General features: G+C 38.6%; 1 protein-coding gene and 1 non-coding gene across 6 annotated transcripts in view; one reads left to right on the forward strand and one right to left on the reverse strand.

The window, feature by feature from the left end:
* Nucleotides 1-13,243, forward strand: part of SENP5 (SUMO specific peptidase 5) — a 52,453-nt gene that overhangs the window by 26,814 nt on the left and 12,396 nt on the right. For all 5 annotated transcript variants that reach the window (XM_078067473.1, XM_078067468.1, XM_078067480.1 and 2 more), the window contains 4 exons: nt 6,288-6,393; nt 6,534-6,672; nt 6,912-6,959; nt 7,358-7,435. In XM_078067473.1, coding sequence (XP_077923599.1) covers nt 6,288-6,393; nt 6,534-6,672; nt 6,912-6,959; nt 7,358-7,435 — 371 coding nt within the window. The remainder of the gene's footprint in view (nt 1-6,287; nt 6,394-6,533; nt 6,673-6,911; nt 6,960-7,357; nt 7,436-13,243) is intronic.
* On the reverse strand, nt 5,885-5,991 carry LOC118545653 (U6 spliceosomal RNA). Its single transcript, XR_004922186.1, has one exon. It is a non-coding gene; the product is annotated as a U6 spliceosomal RNA (small nuclear RNA).

Genomic DNA, 13,243 nt, shown 5'->3' on the forward strand with positions numbered 1-13,243 from the left:
AAATTCAATCCATATTTTGAAACTGAAAGCTGTCTATATAAAGTGAAAAAAGCAAGTTGCAAAACAGAATGATGCCATTTTGTTAAGAGAGAGATGCATACATGTAGGATAAGTATATGTATATATGTGTGCACGTGCATTTGTATAGGTCATATCTGGAAAGATGTATCAAATTTTTTTTTTTTAATTTTTTAAAGGATTTATTTTAGAGCACACGCACACAAACACACACATGCAGAGGGGCAGAGGGAGGGGAACCAGACTCCCCATTGAGCATGGAGTTCAACCTGGGGCTTGATCCCCTGACCTGAGTGAAACCAAGAGTCAGATGCCCAACCAACTGAGCTACCCAGGCGTCCCTATCAAATTGATATAAAGGGCTTTTTCTGGGGAGTTAGGAGCATTACTTGTTGGTAGTTTAAACAATTCTGAACACTTGTTTTCCTAACCATTAAGTATGTATAAAAAGTTTTTCTCTACAAAAAGACACAAAGTACAGAGTCCTAGCAAATCTTTAAAAAAACAAAACAAAACTATTTCTGATGTTTATACTGCCCTAGAATAGAGAAAGACAAATTTCCCTACCATAAAGTTAGCAGAACCATGATATGATACATAAACCTGAAAAAGTGAGCATTTACACACAGATACCAGTTAACTTATAGAGATGTAGCTCTTCCAAAAGCAGCTGATAAATTGACTGTGGCATACAGTAAAACTATAGCGTGACATGAGGAAATAGGGGATTTTTACAGAATGCACACTTGGTGATCTGTGAAGTAATTAATTATCTTAATAGATTAAAGGAGAAAAGAAGAACCAGAAGAAACCATTTTGGGGATTTGCTTAGCATTTCCATGCCCACTGAGAAGAGTTCAAGGCAGAGCAATAGCTACTGCCCGTCACAGCCCTCCCCACATCAGCAAATTACCCAAGTACAGATAAGCCACAATCAATCACGAAACATCTGAGGAAAGCCAGCACAATGAAAAGGACAAATTCAACAAATAAAGGAACCCGAGTAATCAGGATTAATAGAGCAATTAGAATAGAAATCAGTATGGGACAATTGGTATAGTAGATGCTCCTTTAACTGACTTCTATAGCGTTAGCTAATATTAAGTTCCGTGGAATGCTGAATGCTGGCTCTTCTCTAATGTAACTGCGCATTATGCTCACTGCAGTGGACTGATATTTATCATGAGCCAGTTGTACTTACTACATTTTGTTTATTTCATAATTATATTAAATATTGCATAAAATTGGTTTTGGAAGGAAAAGAAATAGATGCCTATGTTAATATATTCCAGATGGATTAAAAATTTAATTAGAAACAAATACAGACATGCAAACTTGTACATAGTATAGATGAACCTTGAAAACGTGCTAAGTGAAAAAAGCCAGGCACAAAAGGCCACATACTGTATGATTCTATTGATTTGAAATGTCCAGAGTAGGCAAATATAGAGATACAGAAAGTAGGTTAATAGTTGCCAGGGGCTGGAAAGAGGGAGCAATGAGGAGTGACTGGTAACAGGTACACATTTTCTTAGTAGAGTAATGCAGATGTTCTTGAATTAGGTGGTAGTAATGGTTGCACAGCTCTGAATATACAAAAAAAAAAACTGTACACTTCAGGAGTGATTTTTTTTTTTTGTGGATGCGAATCACAGCTCAATAAAGCTGTTAAAAAGAAACAAATATAAGAGGCCATTTTATAATCTCACATTGATAATACATGTTAAAGCATGATAGGAACCTCAGAAGCAGTATACCAGTTTGACTCGATAAACATTACAATCCTGTACATATATGTAACAAGTCATAAAATTTTAAATTTAATTTTAAAATTAAAGCTTGTTGCCATTTCAAGTTTATAAAAATGTTCAACCTTGTTTTCTTCTAGATTATTAATGTGTTATTTTTACATTTTGCTATTTGGAAAAAAGTAAAGATGGATCCCTACCACATTCTTCACATCAAAATGAATTCCGACTGCAAATAAAATTTAGTTAATTGTTCTAATACTATTTATTGAGTAATTCATCTTTTCCCCGTGGTTATGAATTGCTCCCTGTTTTGGGGTCTTTTTCTGGACTTGGTTTTTCTGTTTCTATGTTAGCACTAGTCTGCTTTAATTACAGCAGTTAGGTTTTTTTAAAATTTTTTATTGTTATGTTAATCACCATACATTACATCATTAGTTTTTGATGTAGTGTTCCATGATTCATTGTTTGTGCACAACACCCAGTGCTCCATGCAGAACGTGCCCTCTTTAATACCCATCACCAGGCTAACCCTTCCTCCCACCCCCCTCCCCTCTAGAACCTTCAGTTTGTTTTTCAGAGTCCATCGTCTCTCATGGTTCGTCCTCCCCTCCGATTTCCCCCCTTTCATTCTTCCCCTCCTGCTATCTTCTTTTTTTTTTCTTAACATATATATATTACATTATTTGTTTCAGAGGTACAGATCTATGATTCAACAGTCTTGCACAATTCACAGCGCTCACCATAGCACATACCCTCCCCAGTGTCTATCACCCAGCCACCCCATCCCTCCCACCCCTCCCCCCACTCCAGCAACCCTCAGTTTGTTTCCTGAGATTAAGAATTCCTCCTATTAGTGAGATCATATGATACATGTCTTTCTCTGATTGACTTATTTCGCTCAGCATAACACCCTCCAGTTCCATCCACGTCGTTGCAAATGGCAAGATCTCATTCCTTTGGATGGCTGCATAATATTCCATTGTATACATATACCACATCTTCTTTATCCATTCATCTGTCGATGGACATCTTGGCTCTTTCCACAGTTTGGCTATTGTGGACATTGCTGCTATAAACATTGGGGTGCACGTACCCCTTCGGATCCCTACATTTGTATCTTTGGGGTAAATACCCAGTAGTACAGCAGTTAGTTTTATAATTTGATGGGACTAGGCCTTCCTTCTCTCTTGCCCTCTTTTTCACCTCCCTTCTTTAATCCTTTTAAAAAATTTCTAGGAATTTCTCACATTTTGGTCCCAAGATTTGTTTTTTCAGTTAAATAAAAATAATGGCTTCTGATTGGTATTGCATTAATTTTTAGACGAATTTAGGGAAAATTGCATTCATTACAATACTGAATTTTCCTGTCTAAAAACAAAGAATTACTCCATTTATTGACCTTTGTAGAATTTTGTGCTTTTCACTTAGGTTTGCACATTCCTTTAGTCTTAAGATATTTCATGCCTTTCTTACTTTAAGATTTTGTTTTTAAGTAGTCTCTACACCCAGTGTGGGGCTCAAACCTACCACCCCAAGATCAAGAGTTGCATGCTCTACCGACTGAGCCAGCCAGGTGCCCCATGCCTTCCATGTTTTTGATGGGACCTTTCTGACATGGGTATTGTATTTTGTTGGGAGAACCAAGTGGTTACATTTCTTGTATACCCAACACCGTGAACCCCATTCCACATTCATGGTGGGATGTGACCTGGCAGTTACCTCAAGAAAAAACTGTCCAACACAGTTGGTTTAACATGAGCAATTTAACTTCAGAAATAACACCTCTGGTTTTGTTTTTCATATTATTACCTTCTGTGGGGATTTTTGTTTTGTTTTTAAGTTCTTAGTTTATTAATCCTCTCATGAAAAATCTGCACGGTCACCACAGATAAAGTCACTGCAAAATCTACTCCTTTTTGCCAGCACCAACATTGGCTTTTGCTGTCCCCCTGACTTTCTTCATTCTGTTCTTGTGTTCCTTTTGCTGTTTTCTTGAGGTTTTTTTTCTTCTCATATAGGCCAGGTCTTGCAAGTCTGTCTGGGTTCATTTTTCTTTGCATAATCCAAGGAATCCTAAATCATACCAAAGCCAGTTAACTGTCTTGCCACCACCAAAATGGGTTCTAAATTCAAATACAAAGATGACATCTGGTGTGGTCTTGTACATTTTGGCTAGTGTTTGTCGAATTTCTGTCCTAGGTACTGTGCCTTTCTGGGGTGAAGAACCTCACTGACCCATTTGTTTCTGCTGAAGTAGTAGGTTGGTCATGAACTTCCTGGTCCTGATAGTTACTGTGTCATTCACGATGGCAGCCAAGCTTCATGCCGCCAGTGAGGAAAAGAGCCATATTACTACCTTTTGTACTTGCAGGATGGGCTCTAATTTGAATTGTAGTTTTTGTTTTGTTTTTTCCCCAACATTTTATCCTTTGTTTCTTGGTCACATTGAAGTTTTAGCACTTTGGGAGTAAGAGAAATTGTGTATCCCAGATGCATTTTTCCTTTTTGGTTTATTAGTTTGGTGAATGCAACTGGGTAAAGAATAATGGATTTAATTCTCATTTTAAGAAGTTTTCTGGGTAATTCTTGGCCAGTGGGTATTAAAAGGGAAAGATGAAGTGAAGAACAAGCTGCTTTTGTAGAGAAAAGATAATAGGTATTTCCTGCTTTGGATGTTAATAGGTATTTCCTGCTTTGGATATAGCATAGTGTAATAGTTAATGGTTGGCTTTCTGTGGTCATATAACCACATGACCACAATCAGAATCTTGTCTCTGCCATATGCTAGTTAAGGGTCCTTGGGAAAGTTCCTTAACCTCCCTAAGCTTCCTATCTCCATTTGCAAAATAGAGATGCTATCTTACACAGGGTAGTTATAAGGATGAAATGAGATGTATTAGTGCTTGGTTTATGATAGTGCTATTTGACTGCCATTTTACTTCTGGTCCCAGTGAGATGTGTTTATGTCCGTGAAGGGTTCTCCTAGAAGATCTAGGCAGAGCCTTTCTTTTCTTTTTATAATTTATTTGTTTGACAGAGAGAGACAACAGTGAGAGAGGGAACACAAGCAGGGGGAGTGGGAGAGGGAGAAGCAGGCTTCCTGCAGAGCAGAGAGCCCGATGTGGGGCTCGATCCCAGGACCCTGGGATCATGACCTGAGCGGAAGGCAGATGCTTAACAACTGAGCCACCCAGGCGCCCCTTTATTTCCTAGGACCTTTTTGGGTATGTTTCTTCAGTGGATCCTCTTGGAAGCCACCTGAAGACTATCCTATATTCTGGCCAAGAGGTCACCCTTTATTTCCCCTCTTAAAATGTGCCTCCCCAGCTGTTACCCAGTAAGTTCACCTTATAGGGTTATTCGGTATCAGGAGTATAGTAACTCCACCAAATTATATGATATTAAAAATGCCTTACATTTGTCCCTTGCTATGAGATGTGAAATTCACACACATTTACCAAATAATACAGTGACCGTGATATCAACAATTAAATTGTGATTGTGATTTTTAAAACGATAACTCCTTCAGTTACCAAATGTGATACACATTTAACCAGGTGATTAAACCCTTTAGATTTCACTCTTCGGGTGGTAGGATTCGTCTTCAAGGTTAAGCTATTGAAGGATGTCAGTCTTTTTTTTTTTTTTTTCTTAATTTTATTTTGTTAGTCACCATACATCACATCATTAGCTTTTGATGTAGTGTTCCATGATTCATTGTTTGTGTATAAGTGCCCTCCTTAATACCCATCACCGGGCTAACCCATCCCCCTACCTCCCTCCCCTCTAAAACCCTCAGTTTGTTTCTCAGAGTCCATAGTCTCTCATGGTTCGTCTCCCGCTCTGATTCCACCCCCCTTCATTTTTCCCTTCCTACTATCTTCTTTTTTTTTTTTTTTAACCTATAATGTATTAATTTGTTTCAGAGGTACAGGTCTCTAATTCATCAGTCTTACACAATTCACAGCGCTTACCATAGCACATACCCTCCCCAATGTCCATCACCCAGCCACCCCATCCCTCTCACCCCCCACCACTCCAGCAATCTTCAGTTTGTTTCCTGAGATTAAGAATTCCTCATATCGATGAGATCATATGATACTTGTCTTTCTCTGAAAAATATGGAACGCTTCACAGATTTGCCTGTCATCCTTGCGCAGGGGCCATGCTAATCTTCTCTGTATCATTCCAATTTTAGTATATGTGCTGCCGAAGCGAGCACTGAAGGATGTCAGTCTTTCATTCTAGCTAGCCATTCCCTCCATTTAAGCATCAGTAGCTTAAAAAGCCAAGGTGAAATGATACCTTTGGGCATTTCTCTTTAGATTGGAATGGTGAGGGCCTGATCTATTTTATTTTAGCCTTTACAAAACATAACTTTAAAAAGATTTCTTTATAGCATAATATACAATAATATAGGTTAAATGTGTGGTAAGTGTTATGTATAGGTTAAGTATTGGGACAATGACTTTATCTGGAAATGTTTTTTCCATTGTAATTTTTCTTCCTTTATTTAAGGATTCCTAGATGAGGTTATGAAGAAGTATGGCAGTTTGGTCCCACTCAGTGAAAAAGATGTCCTTGGAAGACTAAAAGACGTCTTTAACGAAGACTTTTCTAATAGGTTTGTCAATAATGCTTAAGTTAAGCCCTTGAAAATAAAATTATTGGCATATAGGACTTTTAATTAAAAAAAGTAGATACTTAGCAATAAATTGAGTGGAATTCATGTTTCTTTTCTTTCAAAATCTTTTTTTTTTTCAGAAAACCATTTATCAATAGAGAAATAACAAACTATCGGGCCAGACATCAAAAATGCAACTTCCGCATCTTCTACAATAAGCACATGCTGGATATGGATGATCTGGCAACTCTGGATGGTCAGAATTGGTTGAATGACCAGGTTAGTATATTGTAGGTTCTTGGTGTGGAAAAGTTGTGGAGGATGTTGGACCATAAAATATAATTAATCTTTGGGTTGGCCTCACAGTTATCTTTTGGAATCAAAGATTCTTTACCCTTACTGAAGTGAGTCATTCACCCCAGTAGCCAAATGTTAACATTGTCAGTGTTACTCATTCTGTGTGAGATGTTATGAATTGTATAGGGTTAGTAAGCTGGTTTTATGTTGGCTTTTTATAGGTCATTAATATGTACGGTGAGCTGATAATGGATGCAGTCCCAGACAAAGTAAGTGAAAAGTTACTCTTCAGGAGAGAATCCTTGTATATTGAGTTTTTTTAACGTTATGTAATTTTTGATATTCCTTAGATTTTTTTTTTTTTTTTAAAGATTTTTTATTTGTCAGAGAGAGAGCAAGCGAGCACATGCAGGGGGAGTGGCAGGCAGAGGGAGAAGCAGGCTCCTCGCTGAGCAAGGAGCCCGATGTGGGATTCGATCCCAGGACCCTGGGATCATGACCTGAGCCGAAGGCAGATGCTTAACCGACTGAGCCACCCAGGCATCCCTTTTCCTCACCTTTTGGTCTATCTTACATACAAGGGTTTTTTAATTTCCATTTTCTTTTGAAGTTAAATCTGGGCACAGCTTAATATAATGTGGATGCTTGTATTTGATGTCTCTTCTAGGTTCACTTCTTCAACAGCTTTTTTCACAGACAGCTGGTAACCAAAGGATATAATGGAGTAAAAAGATGGACTAAAAAGGTATTCCCTTTATTTCTTTTTGATTCTAAATCTGAAATGCAGATAAGCCACTTAGAGTAGAAGGATAACAACTTTAATGTCAATATGATATTAATTAGAAACAGACTCTTTTAAAAAAACTTTAATATGATAGTTGTTTTTAATACGATAGTTCTGGTTTTTTTACATCTTATTGTTTGAAACAGGAGATACTAGTAAAATTCTGAGTCTATCCAGCTGATTGGAATATTCTCTAACTGAAAGCACTGGGCTGGAAGTTCATGGTTCCAGCATTGCTATTAGCTTGCTGTGCAGGTTGGACAAGACAATTTTTCTGGGCTTTAGAATGCTATTTATAAAACAAAATGATAAAATCAGAGTAATCCCTAACCTTAATTTCTCCTTCCAACCTTAATTTCTCTCTGTAGCCATTGACTAATGCCAGAAACATTACTTTAAAAGCCTATTTATATTCTATTTTTGATATTTTGACAAGATTACCAGTGAGTTCAAATTCCAGTCATAGGTCTAGAGATACTGTAGCATTTCACTTTTTTGTACTGGATGGGTTATAGAAATTAAGAGAAAGTCTTGAGTAGCTATGGATGGAAGTAATTTTTTGCTAAGTACAAACACCTGATTGAACACTGCTATTTAGGTAATATGTGCAAAGCATCATCAGTAACTCCAAGATAAATGAAACGTGGTTGAAGAGTGCAAATCTGGGGGAATAGACAGAATGAACTTAGGACTCAGAGCTAGGTTCAGATCCTAGGCCAGCCACTTAACAAGTTGTAAGACCTTGGGCAGATTGCTGAATTCCTCTAAGCTTCAGTTTCCTCATCTGTCAAGTGGTAGTACCATGACTATTTATCTTGTTGAGAGGATTAAATGAAATAATTAGTGTAAACCATTAAGCGCATGGTAAACACACAGTGATGATTATTATATTATGATGGTAGAAGCATGTGAGGCAGCTAGCGTAGCTGGAATGCAGAGAGCAAAGAAGAGAGTGGCGTGAAGTAAACCTGATCAGAGATATAGGACCTTAAGGTCTAGGTTTTGAATTTTATCCTAAATGTATAGGAATCTATTGAAGGGTTTTAGGTGACATCATCCAATTTGTAGTCTTTGCTCTAGCAGCACTGAAGAAAATGGGTGAGTGTGGGAGCAAAGCTGATATGGGTAGAACAGAAGGCCATTGTAAAGTACCGTTGATGGTACTTTGGATTAGAATGGTAGGACAGATGGGATATGTACACAAATGTATGATCTGGGAAGTAAAATTAACAGGACTTGGGTGATAGATTGGTTATGGGAATGAAGGAGAAGGAAATGTGAAAGATGACTTCCAAGTACAGTATATGATCATCTTTCCTCATCGACATCACTCTTCTTGGTTAAGTAGCATCCCACTATATGGGTATCTATTTTTAATTTGAACAATCCCCTAATAGTTATCCTTAATTTTTCTTGTATAAACACCACTGCAGCCCATCCAGTGGTACAGGCCACATACAGGCGTATGTTCTTTTATTGTGCTTCACTTTATTGTGCTTCATAGATATTGCGCTTTTTACAAATCGACTTGTGGCAACCCTGCATCAGGTAATCCTGTTGGCGCTGTGCTTCCAATAGCGTTTGCTCACATTGTGTCTTTGTGTCACATTTTGGTGATTCTTGCAATATTTCAAACTTTTATTATTATATTTCTTATAGTGATCTGTGATCAGTGATCTTTGTTCCTATTATAATTGTCTTGGGGTGCCATGAACTGTACCCATATAAGATGGCAAACTTAATGTTATGTGTGTTCTGACTGTCCCACCCACTGGCTGTTCCCCCATCTCTCTCCCTCTCCTTGGACCTCCCTATTCCCTGGACACAGCAATATTGAAATTAGGCCAGTAACACCAAAGTGTGTTCAAGTGAAATTAACCCTCTAAGTGTTCAAGTGAAAGGAAGAATCACATGTCTCTCACTTTAAATCAGAAGCTACAAATGATTAAGCTTAGTGAGGAAGGCATGTCAAAAGCCAAGATAGGCTGAAAGCTAGGCCTTTTGTGCCAAACAGCCAAGTTGTGAACACAGAAGAAAAGTTCTTGAAGGAAATGAAAAGTGCTACTCCAGTGAACACATGAATGTCAAGAAAGTGAAAATAGCCTTATTGCTGATAAAACAAAAGTTTTAGTTGTCTGGACAGAGGATCAAACCAGACACAACACTCCTTTAAGCCAAAGCCTAATCCAGTGCAAGGCCCCAACTCTCTTCAATTTTATGAAGGCTGAGAGAGGTGAGGAAGCTGCAAAAGAAGAGTTGGAAGCTAGCAGAGGTGAGTTCATGAGGTTTAAGGAAAGAAGCCTTCTCCGTAACATAAAAGTGTAAGGGGAAGCAGCAGTGCTGATGGAGAAGCTGCAGCAAGTTCTCCAGAAGACCCAGCCCACATAATCCATGACGGTGGCTACACTAAGCAGATTTTCAGTGCAGATAAAACAGCCTTCTGTTGACAGAAGATGTCGTCTAGGACCTTCATAGCTAAAGAGAAGTCAAAATACTTGGCTTCAGAGCATAGGCTGGCTCTCTTGTTAGGGAGGGGCTAATGCAGCTGTTGACCTGAAGTTGAAGCCAGTGCTCATTTCCCATTCTGAAAATCCCAGGGCCTTTAAGAATTATGCTAAATCTACTCTCCCTGTGCTCTATGAATGGAACAACAAAGCCTGGCTGATAGCGTATCTGTTTACAACATGGTTTAATGAAGATTTTAAGCTCACTGTTGAGAACTACTGCTCAGAAAGATTCCTTTCAAAATAAGACTGCTCATTGACAACACACCTGATTACCTAAGAGCTCTGATGGAGATGTCCAACAAGATTAATGTTGTTTTCATGCCTGCATAAACTCTGTTCTGCAGCCCATGGATCAAAGGAGTAATTTCAACTGTCAAGTCGTATTATTTAAGAAATACATCTCATAAGGCTGTAGCTGCCATAAATAGATTCCTCAGAGGGATCTGGGCAAAGTTAATTGAAAATCTTCTGGAAAGGATTCACCATTCTAGATGCCATTAAGAACATTTGTGATTCATGGGAAAAGGTCAAAATGGAAACATAAACAGGAGTTTGGAATACGTTTATTCCAACTCTCATGGATGACTTTGAGGGGTTCAAGACGTTAGTGGAAGAACTAACCACAGATGTGGGGAAAATAGCAAGAGAAGTAGAATTAGAAGTGGAGCCTGAATGGGGCACCTGGGTGGTGTGGTCAGTTAAGCGTCTAGCTCTTGGCTTTGGCCCAGGTCATGATCTCAGGGTCATGAGATTGAGCCCCACAGCTGGCTCTGTGCTTAGTGCAGAGTCTGCTTCAGACTCTCTGCCTCTGCCCCTCCCCCCACTTGTACTACTTCTCTCAAATAAATAAAATCTTAAAAAAAAAAAAAAAGTGGAGCCTGAAGATACGACTGAATTGCTGCAATCTCATGATAAAACAGAAGAGGAGTTGCTGCCCTTTTTTTTTTTTTTTAAAAGATTTTATTTGAGACGGAACATAATTGGGGGACGGGCAGAGGGAGAATCAGGCTCCCTGCTGAGCAGGGAGCCCGATGGAGGGCTCCATCCCAGGACCCCGGGATCACAACCTGAGCCGAAGGCAGATGCTTAACTGACTGAACCACCCAGGCGTCCTGAGGAGTTGCTTCTTATGGATGAGCAAAGAAAGTGGTTTCTTGAGATGGAATCTACTTTTGGTGAAGATGCTGTGAAAACTGCTGAAATGACGACAATGGATTTACAGTATTACACCTAGTTGATAAAGCAGCAGCAGGGTTTGAGAGAATTGACTCCAGTTCCGAAAGAAGTTCTGTGGGTAAATGCTATCAAGTAGCATCGCATGCTACAGAGGAATTGTTTGTGAAAGGAAGATTCTATCGATGCTGTAATCTTCACTGTTATCCAATTTTAAGAAATTGCCATAGCCACTCAACGTTCAGTACACTGCCATCTTGATCAGTCAGGAGCCATCAACATTGAGGCAAGACCCTCCCCAGCAAAAAGATTACGGCTCGCTGAAAGCGAGTTAGCACTGATGATGGTTGGCATTTTTAGCAGTATTTTTTAATTGAGATATAATTTATTTAGATATAATACTGCATACTTAATAGACTGCAGTTTGTGTAAACAAGTTTTACATGTACTGGGAAACCATTTGACTCACTTTATTTCAGTGGTCTGTAACTGAACCCAAAATATCTCTGAGGTATGCCCGTATATGCTGTATATAACAAACATAAAATGAACAAGAAAGGTTGGAAATAAAGTGACAGTTAAAGAGGTACTAGGTAAATGTAAACCAAAAGAAAGGAGTGGTAAACAAAAAGAAGGAGTGGCAGTATCAGGAACAGATGAGGTAGATATTAAGGTAAAAGGTAAACTGTGTGATAAAATTTCAATATATAGAAATATAACAAAATTACAGAAGGAGACCTTGATAAAATAGTGATAGCAGGAGACCTGTCATAGTGGGACAGATGAGGTTGACATAAAATAAAATCATAAGTAAAAATAATACAACCAGTACTACATTTGGTTTAATAGATATATACTAGATTTTGTAAAAATTGATCATGCATTTGGCCACATAGAAAATTATTACCTATGTTATTCTTTGATCACAGTTCAGTCAAAAATAATAAAGGTGGCCAAAAAAATCTTAACAATCTGAAAATTTTACAGATATGCATATTACTGAATATAAAACACTTGGATCTAAAAATTAAAAAAAGGAAATTATATACCAACTGTCTAAAAAGGGATGGAAAGGGGGAACACATCTTACCAAGCACTGTGGAACATAATAAAAGCTGGTTTGAGAAGAAAGTTAATGGCCATAAATGCCTTTATCATTAAAGAAAAAATGAAAAATAGAAGAATTAAATACTCACTAAATTAGATTACATCAAGATAAATTACAGAATGACCAAGGATTTGAATGCGACAAAAATAAATAAAACAGGGCGCCTGGGTGGCTCAGTCGTTAAGCGTCTGCCTTCGGCTCAGGTCATGATCCCAGGGTCCTGGGATCAAGCCCCGCATCAGGCTCCCTGCTCCGCGGGAAGCCTGCTTCTCCCTCTCCCACTCGCCCTGCTTGTGTTCCCTCTCTCGCTGTGTCTCTCTTTGTCAAATAAATAAAATCTTTTAAAAATAAATAAATAAAACAAAGTACTAAGAAAATCCATAAAAGAACTTTAAAAAATAATCTCAGGGTAGCTAAGTCTATTCTGTGTACAACTTAAAAGTTTAAAAAGAAAAATGAATTCAGTTACGTAACAAGAAAAATAACTGTATTTAAAATAGGAGCAGTGTAGGGGCGCCTGGGCGGCTCAGTTGATTAAGCATCCCACTCTTGATTTCAGCTTAGGTCATGATCTCAGGGTTGTGAGATCAAGTCCCGTGGTCAGGCTCTGTGCTGGGTGTGGAGCTTGCTTAAGATTCTCTTCCCCTGCCCCCAGTCAGCATGCGCATGCTTGCTCTCTCTCAAAAAAATGAAAACCCAAATGGAAAATAGCAAGGTAAATAGACAAACTGGAAACAAAATTGCCATTAATGTCACAGAACTAATTTTCTTAATATATAAAGGGTTTATACAAATGGGTAAGACAAAGACTCCACCAACTAAATAGAAAAATGGATGGGTGAGGGGCGCCTGGGTGGCTCAGTCGTTAAGCGTCTGCCTTCGGCTCAGGTCATGATCCCAGGGTCCTGGGATCGAGCCCCACATTGGGCTCCCTGCTCAGCGGGAAGCCTGCTTCTCCCTCTCCCACTCGCCCTGCTTGTG

This window comes from Halichoerus grypus, chromosome 1 (assembly GCF_964656455.1).
Source record: "Halichoerus grypus chromosome 1, mHalGry1.hap1.1, whole genome shotgun sequence".
In the NCBI taxonomy this organism is placed as follows: Eukaryota; Metazoa; Chordata; class Mammalia; order Carnivora; family Phocidae; genus Halichoerus; species Halichoerus grypus.